Source organism: Octopus bimaculoides, chromosome 5 (genome assembly GCF_046866305.1).
Source record: "Octopus bimaculoides isolate indiv1 chromosome 5, ASM4686630v1, whole genome shotgun sequence".
Taxonomy (NCBI): domain Eukaryota; kingdom Metazoa; phylum Mollusca; class Cephalopoda; order Octopoda; family Octopodidae; genus Octopus; species Octopus bimaculoides.
In genome coordinates this window covers 100,370,641-100,389,522 of record NC_142932.1, presented here as the reverse complement: position 1 = coordinate 100,389,522, position 18,882 = coordinate 100,370,641, and the positions used below count along the sequence as shown (strand labels likewise).

Below are 18,882 nucleotides of genomic sequence, written 5' to 3'. Positions count from 1 at the left end.
TTTCCAAGCATGGCTGGACATGTTTTCATGGAAGACTAGAAATGAACAAAATCTGGATCTTATCGGTTTGGCTGCCAGCATTTCAATAATTAAAGTTTACCCAAAATTTTAAAATTTGGCACAATAATACACTTGCTCAAACTGAATTACTGGAGTTATTTAATTTTTTCCAGAAAAATGCTTTTAAAAAGTTATAGAGGTTTAAAGTTTGATCATTTTCACCCAGTCAAGAAACAGGATTTGGAAGCTGTCATTTTGTGCGTGGACATCCTGAGAATAGCACGTGTTGTCAATATTGCTAAACAATACGTGTTATGTCTCCGGTAATTTTCTTTCGTGTAAATAAATGTTTATGTTAATTCAAAAGATTTATCCAAAAAAACCTTATTTAGCAGTTATTTTTAGCACCTCAATGCTCAATGACAAAAAGAAGCGAGTAAACAAACATTTAAGCATTCAATATACGGCGGAGACGGACTATATGTAATCTGAACCTTCCCCCCCCCCCCTTATTTATTTATTTATTTATTTTACGGAATCCCACGTTTTAGGCTATGGAGATTCCGATTCTGAAAAAAAAATTTTCAAAACTCTCAAATTCAAAATTTCGATACCCCCCCCCCCCCCATTTTCTCATTTAAAAATATTTTCCGGAAATTTTTTTTTTTAGGAATGCGTAAATAAATACGGAGATTATGATTCTGAAAAAAAATTGTTTGAAAAATTTCAATTCCCCACCACCACCACCACCACCAAGCAGGCTATTTACATGCTAGAAATAACAGCCAAATCTCACAAAACTAGTGTTAGGTTTAGGGTTAGGGTCAGGGTTAGGTTTACCCTGTGGATCTATATAAAAACCGGGGGGGGGGGGAGAATCGAAATTTTGAAATTGAGATTTTTGAAAAAAATTTTTCACAATCGGAATCTCTATAGCCAAAAACGTGGGATTCCGTAAAAAAAATAATAATAAGGGGGGGGGAAGGTTCAGATTACATATAGTCCATCTGGACCATTTTTTGATTACGTACACGCATACACTTACATGCATATACTGATGTGTGTGTGTGTGTGTGCGTGCGCAAGGGTGGATTTCAGTTACACGTACACACAAGCAGAAGACAGGAGTGAAATGATGGTAGTAGTGGTTGTGGATTATTGTCAGAATATTGTATGTGTAGTTCTGGGAAAGGAAAGAAAAGAAAATGAAGTAAAACCTTCTCCAAAAAAAAAACTTCAATTCGGCTGCTGTTATAAGAATGAGGCGGAAACTTAAGCTCCACTCCCTTTCTCTGCCTGCCAACTTCCTTCCTCTGCCCTACATTCTACACAGAAAAAGGAACAGAGACATTAGGGCGAGTTTCGGCGAGTTTCCTGTTCGTGTTTGAGTTAATCCATACACATACAGAGGCATATCTGAACATATATAAGCATATATCACGCACACATAGCCATGTGAAAATGACAGTGCGACAAAACTCACATACACACATAAGCTACATATATACACAAGCGCAGCATGCATACACACAAGTCACACAACACTCTTTCATCTCTCTTTCCCCTTTTATTCTGCTTTTTACTTGCCTCTCTCTTTCCTATATATTAATTTTTTTCTCCTTCTCTCTTTTTCCCTTGTTTTATCACTATTTCGACCCGTCAGTCTTTGACTCTGTTTCTCTTTCTTATTGTCTTTTTGTTCACCCCACCCTGTTTTAACTCCTTGTCACTCATCATAGTTCCTACTTTATTTATCAATTCGTGTGGCTTTTCCTTTTTCACAATCTATTTCTCCTCCTTATATTACTATCTATCTCCCTTTCACCTTTCTCTTTATCTGTTTCTGAAAGAGAATTAAATTCCTCCTCTTTCTCTATTTTTTGCTTCCTGTCTTTGTTTTCTTATCACTCTATTTCATATTTCTCTCTTATTCTATTTCTTTCTCTTTTTAAAAAAAATAGCCTCTCTTTTCCCATCTCTGTTCATCTCGAGCTATCTTGTTTTTATTTCTTCTTTCTCTCTCTTCTATTTTATGTACCTTCATATTTCGATTTGTCTTTATTTCTCGTTTTCCATTTTCTCTCTTTTCCTTTTTAGAGTTTTTGATTAATTTTCTCTTTTTCTCCTATGTAGTATCTGTTAATTATCTAGTTTTTTTTCTTTCTGTGGTTGTCCACCGTCTTTTTATGTTGTTTAACCTCAGGTCCGTCTGATCGATCTGACCTATGATCAAAGGCGTTCCTGCCTTGATCACCTCATTTTTGTATACTTTGATCTACATTGTTCAAAATATATCTCCTTATTAAAGACGAGAGATTTGAAGGAGACTTGGCTGCTATTCTAAGCAAGTCGAGCGAGCGCACACAGGACTCGTTGGCTCACGTCTTTGTATGTTTCTCTCTATCTTTCGTCCGCTAACAAATCGTATGGCGACGATGGACTCGATCTCTTTAATACTGCAGATTTTGAGGATCAGCTGGAAATTATACACTAATAAGGGAGCCTCTACGTGGTCGTTCGCCCTGCTTCAAATAACAGTCGAATCTTTCGCAGAACACAACTTACTGAAGAAAGACACAGAACCATTGTAGCCTTGTATACAAAAAGACAGGATGGTAATGATTTGTATGCCTTCATTCAGTCCTGTTCGATCAAATTGACCGAGTGTTAAAAAGTCATAGACACAAATACATACATACATAAAGCTGCTTATTAATTAGAATTATGTAACTCTACTAAAAGAAAACAATTATTGAAGTCGAATATATATAACGGCGAAATAAAATCAAGAATATATCCTTTGTCTTTTGTATATAAATAGATAGATATATAGAACTTGTTCTCATGTCATTAATTCAAAACAAAGACCGGCACAAGAAAAATTCACGGACGGAAAGAGAGAAGAAAGAAAGAGGAAATGAGTGATTACAATTAATAAATAAATCAGAAAGGAAATGCTGAAGAATCCGCGATGAAAAATAGTACCGTATCGAACCGAATACTAAGCGATGATATAATGAACAAAACGAATTAAATGTACTTTTAAGATTTAATTCATGATGAAAATTTTCCATTTAAGAAAAGATGAAAAATAGAAAATAATTATAATGATGATAATAAATGAAGATCAAGGAAACACATGAAGGTAGTGGTAGTGGCGGCGACAGGTTCTCGTCTGCTCCTGCTTCTCTTACTAATACTCCTTCCCTCCGACTTATTTTCCTTGAGATTCTGATTCATTTCCTTCCTGCCTTATGTGCGTATGACTACATCGATGTTGATAGTCAGAAAAGAGCGGAAGTTTTGGTTGTGATTCGGCAGGAACTCTGGTAAGTAAGCATTTGCTTTCACTTTCTAGAAGTGCGCACTGTGTCCGGCTTAACTTTTTCTATATTTAACCGCAGCTTTCTTGACATATTTTCATCTCATATTTTTAATAATTTCTCTCATTAAAACCTAGCTTTCCCTTTAAAACCATCATGGCTACTATCAAACCATCTCATTCTTGGAAATTTTCATTGTTCTCGAGCGAAATTGTCAAACCTCGACTATTTTTTGAAATACTTTCTCTCTGTTTCCGTTTGGCCTCTCTAAATCTCCCCTCTCTGTTTAGATATCTTCCTCTCTCGCTCTCTTTCTGTCTGTTTATGTTTCCTGTTTATTTACATTTTAGCCATGTGAACATTTCATGGAATACATCGCCAATGGAACCAGTGTTCCATTTTCACGTCTACACACACACACACACACACATACATTTATATTCAAGTTGCAGTTTTTTGTTTTTTATTTTATTTTCATTTCATTCTCACAGTTTTTCTCTTCATCAAGTCTAATACTTGTTAAATACTTTTTTGCTTCTTGGAGTCTTGGAATCATATTTTGTTTCCATGTTTGCTTTTTCCTAAATTATGTATATTTAATAAAGGAAATCAAACATTGTAAAAATAGAAAAATAAAGCTGAAATTACATGTATGCAGGTATGTATGTATACGCTGCATTTTTTTTTTTTTGTGTGTGTGTGTGAAAAAGGTTATTTTGAATTTTTTATATAGCAAAGAAAATTTTTTAAATAATTTCAACAACATATATAATTCTGGTGGAGATGTATACAAGAATCTCTCTCTCTCTCTTTCTCTCTCTCTCTCTCTCTCTCTCTCTCTCTCTCTCTCTCTCTCTCTCTCTCTCTTATCGGGCTATTAATATTTCTAATATTTGATTAATGAAATGGGGAAAATTCCACTTGAATTTTCGAGGGTTCCGATAAAGATATTTTCTTTAGCCCCCGATAAAAGTTAGCTGAGAGTCAAGAACACCGAATGAAATGTATTACATCTTGTTTCCTCTCTACCGTGTCACCGCTTCGGTATTTCATATACCAGTAATATACTGCTCATTAAATTTATTATACTTGATGATTTCACTATGAACAATTGGCCCTTTAAAAAGAAAAAAAAAATGGAAGAAACAAATAACTTTTCGTCAAGCCGAGGGATTCTTAGAGATAGTTGCTCAACATGCTTGAAACAGTAACCAAATCTGTCTTTAAAATGTGGTGGACACATTCGCTGATGCAGTAAGTGTAATCTTTGATCATAGGTGCGTTCGGTCAGGTCCAACAGTAGACTAAACAGCAGGCAGTTTTCTTTTGCTTCACAAAAATATCATTTATGCACATACATACCCCCACAATCACCCCTACCTCTCTCACCAGCGGGCGCGCACGCACACACACACACACGTCACTGTGAACATGTTATCTTACAAGCGGACTTGATATTAGCAATGAATTTTGTTCTATGTATTATTGTATAGATGGTGAGAGAGGTGTAAAGGAACAAACAACAGTAATAAACTAAGATTTTTTTCTTGATTTCCTGTTCATTTATATTATTGAAGGTGATAGGATATTTTCAAAAAAAATTGGTGATACATATGTATGGGTATTTATACATGTTTATGTGTGCCTTGAAATCACGTGATGGTTGTAAACAAGGATCCCTGTCATACCAGCGATGTTTATTTCCAGTCTGCCATGAAAAACATATCTGTCCATGGAATATATTACCTAACTTGGAAACAGGTGAGAGTTGGTAACAGAAACGGTATCCGGCCACTGAAAATCTGCCTCACTAAAGTGGATGTTAAGTAACAATGATGATGATGATGGTTACACACACACACACACAAGTGGTGTGCTGGCGAAATCGTTAGCACATGGAATAAGATGCTTAGCGATATTTCTTATGTTTCTTTACTTTCTGACTTCAAATCCCGCCGAGGTCAGCGTTGTCTTTCATCTCTGGGAACAGATAGCATAAAGTACCAGTCAAGTGCTAGGGTCGATTTAGTTGCCCACCCCTCAAAATTGCTCACTTGGAGGGAACATGTGATCTCAGCCATTTATACACCATGGAAACCGAATAACCAGCCTTGTGATTCTAAGCCCAGCTGTGGCTGTGTGATAAGAAGCTTGCTTCCTAATCACATGGTTCCGGGTTCAGTCCCACTGCATGGTACTTTGGCCAAGTGTCTTCTACTATAGTTTTGGGCCAACCAAAGCATTGTGAGTGGAAACTGAAAGAAACCCGTCAAATATATGTATATGTGTGTGTATCTTTGTGTCTGTGTTTGTCCACTACCGCTTGACAACAGGTGTTGGTATGTTTGCGTCCCCGTAACGTAGCGGTTCGGTAAAAGAACGATAGAATAAGTACGAGGCTTGAAAAAGTCCTGGGTTCGATTTGTTCGACTAAAACCCTTTAAAGCGGTGCCCCAACATGACCGCAGTCAAATGACTAAAGCAAGGAAAAGCTACATGTGTATATATATATATATATATATATATCAACGTGTGTGCGTGCGCGCGCGTAGGTACTATGTAGCCAAATGGCTAAGAAGTTTGCTTTGCAGCCACGGATACCCTGGATCGATTCCACACATACTACTAAACATCTTAAGTAGGTTTCTTTTTTTTTTTTTTTCTTTTAATAGCTTCAAATTCTTTACATGAGAAACCTACCAGGTCGATTGAAGATTTCGTTAACGAACGTTCGCCGACTGACATGATTCAGTTGATTGAGCTGAGTCCTCATCGGATAATCCGCATCCACCACATTATATATGTGCGTTTGTATTCACACACACACACACACACACGAGATTTAAGATCAGGCATGTTGGTGGAAGATAAGACAGAAGGTAAACGTGGAAAGAAAAGTTGGTTAAGTACTTTGAAGTAAATTGGTGTGATACAAATCATTAACAGTAAACAGTAAAACCCAGGAAGGTGATTATGCAAACATGTATACACCCATATTTCTCTCTCTTTCTCAAATATATACATACATACATACATACATATATGTGTGTGTGCATATGCATTTAACAAATCATGACATGGTCTGCCAGAAGACTCCCTCCCTTTCTCTTGTACAGCAATAATATTTTTAAAAACCGTTTACATTCTTATTTAATCCACGGTGAAAATTTATATTTAAATTTGGTCATGGATATAACATATCTATCTATCTATCTATCTATCCACAAACATACATATATGCATACATACAAATATACATACATGCATACAAACGTTTCATTAACACAAAGTGATTATTAATTTGACATTAACCCTTTTGTCTCCATATTTCTGTTGAGATGCTTTGTGTTTCTCTCAATTATTTTAAATATAACAAAGAATTTAGTAAAATAACTTAGTTATCATTAATCTAATGTTAGGAACATTAATTTTGACTAAGGTTTTGTGGAAGATTTTAATTCAAAACTTATGAAAACAAGACATTTGTACTACAGAACCAGAGGCGATTTCAGCCAGGCTGGTAACAAAAAGGTTAAGTTTTAATTATGCAATACACATTGTGTGACTAATAGTAATCCTGTCTTAATGAAATGTACGTAAGATGATCTTATAAACAATCTCTCACGTTTTTGTTTTTCGTACTTCTACACGTACACTGAGAAACAACCAAACTCTGGATTCTTAAATGATAACGCGCGCACACACACACACACACACAATGTACATGTGTATGTGTGTGTTTTTATATATATATATATATATACATATATAGTATTATATATCCATCACGGACGGGTGATGTTACCAATCGGTTTCTTGCAAGGATGTCAATGGACAGTTAGGTAACAATCTAATTATATAACCTTGCGCTCATCAGAGTTAGCCGATATGGAAGGAAATATGACGACTGCTTAGGCGATTCGCGCAGGTATGTGTGGGTGTGTGTATGTGTATATATATATATATATATATACACACACACATACATACATCATACATATATATATATATATACATACATACATACATACATACATACATACATATGTGCGTGTATGTTTGTATGTATGCATAAATGAATGTATGCAGGACCGGCTCAAGGTACCGGCAACTTTGGCAGTGACCCGGGGCGTCAGCAACCTTGGAGCGGCCTTGTATGTATGTATGTATGTAGAATCTCTTCTTTGATCCAGTCGTTGCTCAACGGCCTTGCTGGGGCACCGCCTTGAGAAGTTTAATCGAACAAATCAATCCCAGTACTTATTTTTGTATGTCTGGAACTTATTCTATCCGTCTCTTTAGCTGATTCGCTAAGTTACATAAACAGACCTATTCCAGTTGTCAAGCGGTTGGGGATACACACACATACATACATACATAGATGTACACAACTTCACTCTTTTACCGCTTTTCGTAGACGTCTTCAACACCATAGTTCTCGTTTTTCAGTTCAAGGGGCATAATTGTAAAAGGAAATAGTGTTTATTTTGGAATAGTTTCCCCTTCCGGTAATATGACTTTACTGCTCTTGTGTAGTTTATCAAAAATCCGTCATGTATATACTCACGTATAAGCAATATGCTGTGTAGCATGTTACAGTTCACGTAACTGTAACTTATCGTTAAACAATGCCATCACATTTTATGAAAACGATGGTACCTATTTAAGTATCGAATTGGAAATTTGAGTTACCTCCCCTATCCTTATCGCAACAAAGTAGTTTCAAATGTTGCTACAAGGGCAACCATGTTGGGAGGAGGGGATAAGTTGATTACATCGACTCCGATGTTTCACTGGTACTTAACCCATTAAGTCCTATTGTCCTATAAATAGGACACTAAATGAGAACATCAAATAAGCTATATTACATTGTCTCAGTGTCCTATTTATAGGACACCGTGTATTTCCATTTCTACATGAAGTAAAGGAGTTTTAATAATTTTTTTCATTTTAACCCATTTTCAATCATTTGTAAAAATTTAAAAGTGATATTCAGAAATTTAAGTACTCTGGGACTTAATGAGTTAATTTATCAATCCCGAAATGATGAAAGGCAATGTCGACCTCCACAGTATTTGAACTCAGAACTTAGTGACAGGCGAAATACTGCAAAGCATTTCGCCCGGCGTGCTAACGATTCTGCCAGCTCTGACCAAGTTGATCTCTGATCAAAAGTGTTACAGCTCTGAGCATCCCGTCTTTTGATGGGGATGTCTATGAGACATGATGTAATATTATTTCATTAAAAATAAAATGGCACAGTGTGATTTGAGGAAGATTTGGTTGCCAATTCTTGAGCTATATATACTAATTTCTTCTTCTTCTCAATCCTCCCCTTCCCCTCCTCCCTCTTCTTCGTCTTCATCATCGTGAACTGTCTCTAAGCAGCAAGCTACAGCAGAAACGTTAGCACGCCAGGCAAAATGCTTAGCAGTATTTCATCCACCTTTATGTTCTGAGTACAATTCTTTGACTTTTATCCTTTAGGGATTGATAAAATAAGTACCAGTTGAGCCCTGGGATCGATGTAATTGATTTACCCTCTCCCTGAAATTACTGGCCCTGTACCAAAATTTGAAACCATTATTATTTTTGCCTTACATTTATAAGTATTTATAAATGGAATATTTTGATGAGCATTCTTACTTCAAGTATGGTAAGAGACTAGACTAGGGAAACCCAATTGCTGTTTAAACATTGTTTCAGATATGAATGTTCTCCATTTCAACTTCTTTCTTCTGTCTTCTCATATTAAGATTCAAAACCTCTAATTTCTAAGTGTTCATAGTTTTAAATTTTGCAGCATAATTATCATAATTTTAAGTCATAAACTTTCATTAAAAGATACATTCCAAATACACTGCCTGTGTGTTTTAGTTGATTGTGAAAATAATCAAAAATTTTGTGGAATTTAATAAAATAATGTTTCCAGTATTAAGATGAGGATTCTTTTCTTTTTATACTTTTACTTGTTTCAGTCATTTGACTGCGGCCATACTGGAGCACTGCCTTTAGTCAAGCAAATCGACCCCAGAGCTTATTCTTTGTAAGCCTAGTACTTATTCTATCGGTCTCTTTTGCCGAACTGCTAAGTTACAGGGACATAAATACACCAGCATCGGTTGTCAAGCGATGTTGGGGGAACAAACACAGACACACACACACACTCACACACACACACACACACACACATATATACATATACGATGGGCTTCTTCTAGTTTCTGTCTACCAAATCCACCCACAAGGCTTTGGTCGGCCTGAGGCTATAGTAGAAGACACTTGCCCAAGGTGCCATGCAGTGGGACTGAACCCATGACCATAATATGATGATAATGATAATAATTATGATAGTGATAATTATAATAATCCTTTCTACTATAAGCACAAGGCCTGAAATTTTGATAGGAGACAGCTAGTTAATTACATCAGCTCCAGTACTCAACTGGTGTGTATTTTATCAAGCATGAAAGGATGAAAGGAAAAGTCGACCTTGGTAGTATTGGAACTCAGAATTTAAAAGAGTTGGAAAAAAATACTGCTGAGCTCAACAAGCTTATTTTATGCAGAGCTCAGGTAAACTGCAGCAATAATTTCTAATATCATCACAAGGCCATCAATTTGCAAGGAAGAACATTCATTTAAATTAAGTCATTTAAATTAATGCTAATATTTGACATGCACTAATGATCTAACAAAGAAAACTCAGCATGATTGCTCACTCATATTATTATTATTATTATTACTATTCAGATAGCAAACTGGCAGAGTTGTTTGCACATCTGAGAAAATACTTAGTGGCATATCATTTGGCACTTAACATTCGAAGTTTAAATTCCACTGATGCTTCACTTTGCCATTCATCCTTTTGAGGTTGATAAAATAAGTACCATTTGAGCACTGGGGTCAAAGTAATTGATAATTCCCCTTCCCCAAAATTGCTGGCCTTTTTACAAAATTTGTAAAAATTATCATTATTATTAGGTCGGTGCATAATTATTGCGGCTTTTTTCAATAAATTTTATTCAATAAAATATTTAAACAAAACGCCAAGCAGAAATTGAAGTAGATGGTGAATATGCTCCGGAATAATCATTTAAAGATGTTTTTGATAAATGTTGTTATTGTTTTTGTTGAATAAAATTTATTGAAAAAACGCCACAATAATTATAAGAATTGTTAGCATATCAGACAAAATGCAAAATGCATTTTTTCTGGCTCATAACATTCTGACTTGGAATTCTGCAGAAGTCAACTTTGCCTTTCATCCTTTCGAAGTCAAGAAATCAAAGTACCTTTCAAGTATAAGGTATCAATGTAATTCACTTACTTCTTCCTTAAAACTGCTGGCTTTGTAACAAAATTTGAGATCATCATCATCATCATCATCACCACCACCACCACCATCATCATCATCATCGTCATCATTAAGGCAGTGAGCTGACAGAAAATTTAGATGTCTGCTAATTACCTTGGTTTCTAATTACAATATTGATGATGATGATGATGACGACGATGATGATGATGATGCCAATGTTGACAAATTTTATTCATTACCTCCTTACGTTTTCTTTTATTTATTTCAGATTATTAAAACAAAAGTGTTGTGCACTTGAAGAAAAAAGATTCTGTAACAGATTTTTCTGTACATTACCTACCTTCCCCTGCCCTTCAGAAAATTTTAATCCAAAATAGCATTATGGATTCAGTCAGTCAAAATATTGCTGATTCCTCACTAAGACCAAAGGATTTCAGCAGAAGCTTTAACCAAGATATGATCACTAGTCAGAACAGAAATGATCCTTGCAAATTCTATGGTATATCATATACTGAAACTGCTTGTGCTGTGTCTGCATATATTCCACCAGCATCACATCCTTTGATACCCTCACAGTCATTGGATAATAATGGAAGTTTAATGATATCAGTTACTTCACAGTCAGTACATACTGGAGTGCTGCCTGCATTACCAGATGCACCCTTACAACCTTCATCTAATTCAAAGACAATAAATTCTAAAAAATTAGATCAGCCCAGGCCATACAACTGCCATTTTTGTTCAAAGAAATTTTCACAGTCAGGTCACTTAACAAAACATCTCCGAGTTCATACTGGTGAGAAACCTTATGAGTGCACTTTCTGCAAAAAGCGGTTTTCTCAGTCAAATAATCTTACTGCACATATGCGTACACATACTGCTGAGAAACCTTATGAATGCCCTTGTTGTGGACTTGCCTTTTCTCGATCTGACAACCTTGCAACCCATGTCAGGACACATACTGGTGAAAAATGTTTCCCTTGTACGATGTGTCCTAAATCTTTTTCTCACTCTGGTAACCTCACCGAACACATCAAAACACACACAGGAGAAAAACCATTTGAATGTGAATACTGCAACAAGAAATTTTCACAGTCAGGCCATCTTACCAAACACCTCAGGATTCACAAGGGAGAAAAACCCTATATATGTAACTTCTGCTCAAAAGCATTTTCCCAGTCAAATAACCTAACTGTACACTTGAGAATCCATACTGCAGAACGACCATTTTTATGCAACTTTTGTTCAAGTACATTCCCTCGTTCTGACTCTTTAAAGAGACATTTACGTGTGCATTCTGGAGAACGTATTTATGAATGTAATCATTGTGAGAAAACATTCTCTCATGCAGGGAATTTGAGTGAACACTTGAAGACACACACAGGTGAAAAGCCTTATGCATGTACACTTTGTGAAAAGAAATTTGTGCAGTCAGGACACTTAACAAAACATCTAAGAACACACACGGGAGAAAAACCATTTTCATGTTCAGTTTGTAAGAAATCTTTTATACAATCAGGACACCTGTCAAAACATATGAAAATTCATCAAAAAGACAGTTTATATCTTGGTACATGTAGTAAGGATTCAAGTTCCACAGATCCCCCAGAAGCTCTAACAAAGCCTCCAACGTCAGAGAGTGTGTGTGCAGAAACACAGCCCACAATATCGTTATAAAAAAAAATGCTGGCAAACTGAAAGAGATTCTATTTAATGTATTCAATATTTATGGCAGTTAGTTGCGTAAGAAAGTCTGTTTAATTGCCTTTTATGCAATTACAACATTAAAAAAGCTAACCAGTTGAAAAATTATCTGGGTAATGCTTGGTGTATGCATTACAAGAAATCCTACTCTCTTAGTTTTTTGTTACTTTTGTTTACTTGTGTTGTATTTTGTTAGATAAACCTCACTTTTTTCTGCTTAAGAAGTATATTTGACCCTATAGATAAAGTTGTATATTAGGAGTTAATGAATTATTTAAACTGATCATCATACAAAAGACACCCTGTTTATTTTTTTTGAAGCCTTAGAAAATATCAAAATATTTTGTTATTGTCCAATGAAAAAAAAAAAGGTAAATATAAATTAAATCAACTAGCTCAGTCATACTGTATGTGTGTGCATATTTACTAAGAGTGCCCATACAAATTTACAGGAAATGTGAAAATAAATTTAAAAACGGTACTGTATGACACACATAAAACCCATATCCTCTATTTATTGTCCTGATAGATTAACCAGTTATGCTGCCAGTATTCCACTGTTTCTCAGTACAACTAAATCTCAAACAAGTTATGCCATATGGTTAAATTACTTCCATTATTTTAGTGCATCTGTATTTGTTTCTTAGCATATATCACTTCTCATAAACTAATGTAAATCGACAAGTTGTTCATTAGCTAATCTTTATATCTATTTCCTAGTTACATTATTCCAAAATGGAGACCATTTAGCCAATGTATATGACTCTCAAAACAAATACTTGATATATTCTATCTTTAAAAATTAAATGGTTTATAGCTAATTTTCCATTCTTGTATGAACCAAATATTTTAGTTGTTGGAGTAACTATTTTTATAGCTAGATGAGGCTTTTCCCACTGTTGCCAACTTCAAATTTGAAGTAGGGAGTTTAGTCAAGTAATGACTGTAGTAAGATCCAAAATTTCAACTGTTTTTTATTTCTTTCAGTTTGATTGGTCTGGAGGAAAAGGTTGTGCCAGCGTCAATTTTAACATTTCTTTTAAGCAGTTGCAAGTTGATAGTTGTCAGCAGTCCCAAACCTTAACTGCACAGCAATTACATTGTCTTGATAAATGGTCCATAAATTATATAATGAGTTAAATCAAATGAAGATTGTTCACTGAATTTATTCACATCAAATTATTTCTATTTTGTTTGTAACTTTCATGTCTCTGTTCTTGTTTATATTTAATATTTACTAATGTATTTGTTGAAAAAAGCTTAACTAACCCTTTAATTTATGGATTGGAAATAATCTTATATAATGTGTGTGTGTGTGTGTGTTTAAAATGTACAGTGGGTGAAAATTGAAGGTGGACAATTACTGATTAAATGGTCATAAGTTCAGACCTTATTGCCATAACTTTTTTTTTTTTTTGTGATTTTGGCTATAAAACATAATGCTACTGCTTTGCTAATGAACAGGTACCATTCCTATTACACCTTTAATTGAGACCTACTTTATGTTAACCACTCGGGGCAACAACACTACTTTCACTGAATTTCTCAAGAGCAAGATCTTTTAAGAAATTTACTGAAAGTAGTGATTCCAGTAAAGCTTTGTTCCTTATCTGGAAAATTTCCTACTGTCTGTGGGCTCCATTTATCTCTCATCTCTTGAATTGGTAACAACTTCTTGTCACATCATACCCACATAATGTGTGCTGATGGAGCTCTCACAGACACAAATTCTATCAACACTGCAACTTTTCTATTTACTCATTAATGACCTGCTTTGTTATCACCTCTAACAAGGTCTTTTCCTTTGTTACCACCCTTCAGTTCTCGCTAACCTTCCACCCTTCAGTTCTCTGTAACCTTCTACACTCAAGCATCATTCACATGTAACTTAAACTCCTCATACCAAATCTGCCCCAACACTATGAACAGAGATTTCAAAAACATCTTCTATTGAAGCCATGCCAATTTCATCTCCTTCATCAGCACAAAAACACAATACGTACACTTATCAAGAAAACATTAGTACAACCACAACCATCACACAAGGACCATCAAAATGCCTACAAATGCTTGATGGAAGATCTCTTCCGCCAAACACACCTTTAACAACAAGGACTGTATCATAAAGAATGGCCTTTCACTTCAGAGCCAGTAAAATATTTATTTCTTCATTGCACACTGGGGGCTAAACGTAGAGGGGACAAACAAAGACAGACAAAGGGATTAAGTTGATTACATCAACCCCAGAACACAACTGGTACTTATTTAATTGACTCCAAAAGGATGAAAGGCAAAGTCAACCTTGGCAGAATTTGAACTCAGAACATAACAGCAGATGAAATACCGCTTAGCATTTCGCCTGGTGTGCTAATGATTCTGCCAGCTCGCCGCCTTTGAGCCAGTAAAATATTTCAACCTCCAACAACTACTGATTCTTGCAAAAAGTTCAAGTGTGACTCAAAATAATGTACTACACCCATATCTAGGATGATGCTACTACTACATATACAAACATCCTAGACTGCATATAAAAATGGTTACTTGATAATTAACATGAAATCACTTACTAACACACTCCAGTTTCTAGCACAAATGCCTGCTGTTTCCTCTGTGTGCTTACCTGCCACAACTACAATAGCATCTGTTCCTTGAAACTGACTACTATTGTGCCAACTACCCCTGATTCACATACACCTCATCTGCTCATCACCCATATTGCATTCTCCCTTTCTCATTTACCAGTGCACCCACTTCAACCTCCTTAGAACCTCAGTCCACTGGAATTCTTTCCGTAAACATGTATTTTCTTGCAGCAATCAGTTTGCAACATTAACTACATTGATGTCATTGACCTTGGAATGCAGACCACAGACATGGTCACCACCAATAAGAAAAAAGTTAAATGATTAGTTACTTGTAAAGTATCCTGCATTAAAAAACAAATTCACAAAAACCATCCTACAGTAAAAATAAATGATGATTACTACAAAATATTTGTTCTATGGTTTGTATTCATGACCATTTGATCAGGATTCCAAGAACTTAATTCCAGTCATTGTACCTGCACATCCAAAATATATGGTTTATTATTTGCTAGTTTCTTTAAATGGAAGGTTTGAACATAAATTGCTTGCCTTGCTGTGAATATTGTTGTTGTTGTTGAGTGGCTCTAGTTGAGTTTCTAATTTTGGTACAGCATTCCAATTTGTGGTAGTGGACCAAGCATGATACTTGGTTTAACACCAGCAAATATTCTATGAAAGTCTTCAGAAAAGTTTATTCTGGTATTATCTCTCCCTCACTGCACCCTTTTTCCTGTTGCTGTTCAGGATGAACATCGGTCGATTTTACTTTTTATTTATATTAACTGTTGAAATCTGGAAATGTGTTTGTTATACACAACTCTGATTGTGCACACCTAGGATAAAAGGTATTTTAGATATGACTGTCTTGTTTTTTTTTTTTTTTGTTTTTTTTTCAAAAGATGTAATAGGACTGTATTTTCTAAGATGGTCTTTCTGTTTTCAAACGGTCAGTTGTATTTTGTGGAAAATTCGCCTGCCATTTGTAACAGCTCTACGACCATGTAGATCAGGCATGGGTAGCATTTTTCGCGAACTGGACTCACGTGGGAGATGGCTCATCATCATACGGACCATACTACTAAAGAATTTTAAAGTAATTTTACGTTAGACATGCCGTTCAGAAAGTCCCACTGGCCGCTTGTTGCCCATAACCAATGTAAATGTCAAATCATCTTGAGTCGGTTAGAATTTCAGGGGAGATAACTTTTCAAATGCATCGTAACTAATTTGAAAAGTGGTTTCATAATTTCTCCGGAAAAAATTATCTTCTTTGTATTTTCAGCCTATTGACTAGACTGAAGCGAAGATGAAAAAAAAAAAAATAATAATTGTTAATATAACGAAATTATTATATGAGTAAGGTATAAAGAAATAATCAAACTTAATTTTTTTTTATAGAGTTAAATACGCAGTGAACAGGAATAGAATGACAAAAGAAAGTGATATTATAAATCATAGTTAAAGTTATTAATATTTTAAGTCGCTTGATAAGTTATAACGTGACTTGTGTAAAATAATACTATACATATAATGGCATCACAAGTTTGATGGGAGTTGGGGTGGAAATCACCTTTATACAACAACTTACATAAAACAATAATAAAATAAATTATTCAATGATACATTAAATCACACATCAAGGAAATTTTCAGGTATTTTTCCTTTTTTTTTTATTATTAGATTTGCAAATATGTTTTAATGCAAGATTTGGTGAAACAAATTCCTATATTTGTTGTGTTACTAAAGTTATTTCCCCTGAAATATCTTTGGTCCAGAAATATCAAATTGAACTCAAGCTTTTCCCCCACTTTTCTTCTAAATTACATATGCATTTGGAGAAAATGGGTAGTATGCATGACAATGTACCATGTTGCACGTATGAGCAAACCATCTTAACTTCGAATGATCACGTTCGCCTTATTTTAAGTGTAGCTCACGCATTATTCACTGCAGGAATTTCCTATTGTAGTTCTCTGCAGTGGTTTATCGCCATTGTTTACTGTTGTAGTTCACTGCTATGGTTCACCAATGTAGTATAATTGCAGTAAAATCGATGAGTGTAACACTCATCGATTTTATTGCAAGCGAAATTGAACTATAACAGTGAACTTGAAAAAAAAAAAGGAGGGGAAACGAGCAAACAAGCACTGTCCTTCTTCTCAAGAAAGGAAGTTAGGGATATAGGGATATAGTCATCAACTTGTCCCATCCCCATAAAACACAAACTCTGTACAAACCAGTGAACCAAAGTCTTGTATTTTCTCAGCCTTGTCTCCTTTAATGTGTTTCAAGGTAAGTGGAAAGTCAGGGTTCTGTTGAAATGAATATCATTGAATATGAATATTTGTTTAACCACTCATTATCACCAGTATCTGTCATTGGGATTTAAAAAAAGATGTTATTGTTTAGTTGTTTGTGGATAGACAGTACTCTGTTGAGTTTTGCTAAGCCTCCCACAAGAATATTAAGGGCAGGTGTCCCAGTTTTTATGTTTTTTTTTTTATTTTTGTTTGCCAGATCATGTAGAGTCAATAATTCAGTGACTCTGACTGCTGGAAATGGCAGATACATCTCCTTCGAATCAAACCCTACTGTTTTGAAAATTAAAGAAGACATTAGTTAATATAATCTAGAAACAGTTATTGCTCTATGATACCTAGCAACAAATAAAGAATATAATAGATGCTGATATTGTGAGGAATGTAACATAAATTCATTTTCTTCTTGTTACCCTTAGTTTTCATTTTATCCATAATATCATCATTAACACAGAACTGTAACTCCCTGAAACTTCCTGTTTACCATTTGTTGTTGCTTAATCCAAAGTCAGTCATGATAGAGCAGACCTATGATCAATGACATTCAGACTGTAATTATCTTATCTTTTTTTTTTTTTTTAATATATAATATATCCAAAGCTGCATTATACTGGATACATATGTCCTCTTCCCTTTTTAAATTGCTGAGATTGTTGAGTATGATTTACTAAAGATTTGGCTATTATTATAAAACAGATCAAGCAACAGTGTAGAGCTCCTCATGACTCAAGTTTGTTCAGAAAATGTGAGGACTGTGAATACTGTGTGAATAAATTATCAGATAACCACTTGAGCGATAAGTAGTTCATATCTTCGTACTGCACTGTATCTGTTACCTTGACACTTGAATTTTAAATAACTCAATCCTTCTAACTATAGCGAGGTACTACAGGGATACAACTCCAGGCAGCAGCAACACTGTTGATTCATTAGTTGATCAGCCAAGGAGTTGACATGTTATATACTGAAAATGGTGCTATATTGTATCTTTGACTAAAACATTTCTTAACTCACTTAGTCCACCTAAGATAGATACTTAAGGTAGAAAACAACTCACTTTTGTAAGCAACAGCAACACTATAAATTTAACAAATGTTTCATTAGATTATAGTACCATTGTATTCCAAACACTGGTTCATATAACCACCAATGAATATATAAAAATTAACCATTAGTTATTTTACTAAACTCCTCTAATACTTTTGGATTGTGAAAAATTAATTAAAGCATATAGGTAGTCTATTTTGGAAGAAATATGATCGTGAATAAGTTAAAATGATATTGTAGTCACATTTCAACGAAATCCTATGACAATAGGCTTCTCTGTAAATATTAGCTGACCAAAATCAGAAATGCACATGATTTGTTAATCAGTTAACTCTAGGACTCAGGGTCTGGGTGTTAGCTGGTAGATAAGAGTCAGTACAACAACAGAACCATTTACTATCGTGAGAAAGCTAAGCTTCTATATAATCACTTTTACTTGTTCTATTTAACAATCAACAAATCAACACATATGTCACTTCATCTTCTTCATACAGGATTTGTAATCACTTTGAACTGTGCTATAATTGCCTTCTATGCATTTGTTCATTTAATCTGTTAGAAATATTGACCAAATCCCCTTTGAGCCA

The 18,882-nt window shown here is 34.9% G+C and overlaps 1 protein-coding gene across 1 annotated transcript; it reads left to right on the top strand.

Annotated features, from left to right (window-relative positions):
- Positions 1 to 975: 975 nt before the first annotated feature.
- On the top strand, positions 976 to 15,901 carry LOC106868715 (uncharacterized). Its single transcript, XM_014914103.3, has 2 exons — positions 976 to 3,329; positions 10,910 to 15,901. The coding sequence occupies exon 2, from the start codon at positions 11,023 to 11,025 to the stop codon at positions 12,316 to 12,318; it is 1,296 nt and encodes a 431-aa protein (XP_014769589.1). The 5' UTR covers positions 976 to 3,329; positions 10,910 to 11,022; the 3' UTR covers positions 12,319 to 15,901.
- The last annotated feature ends 2,981 nt before the right edge of the window (positions 15,902 to 18,882 follow it).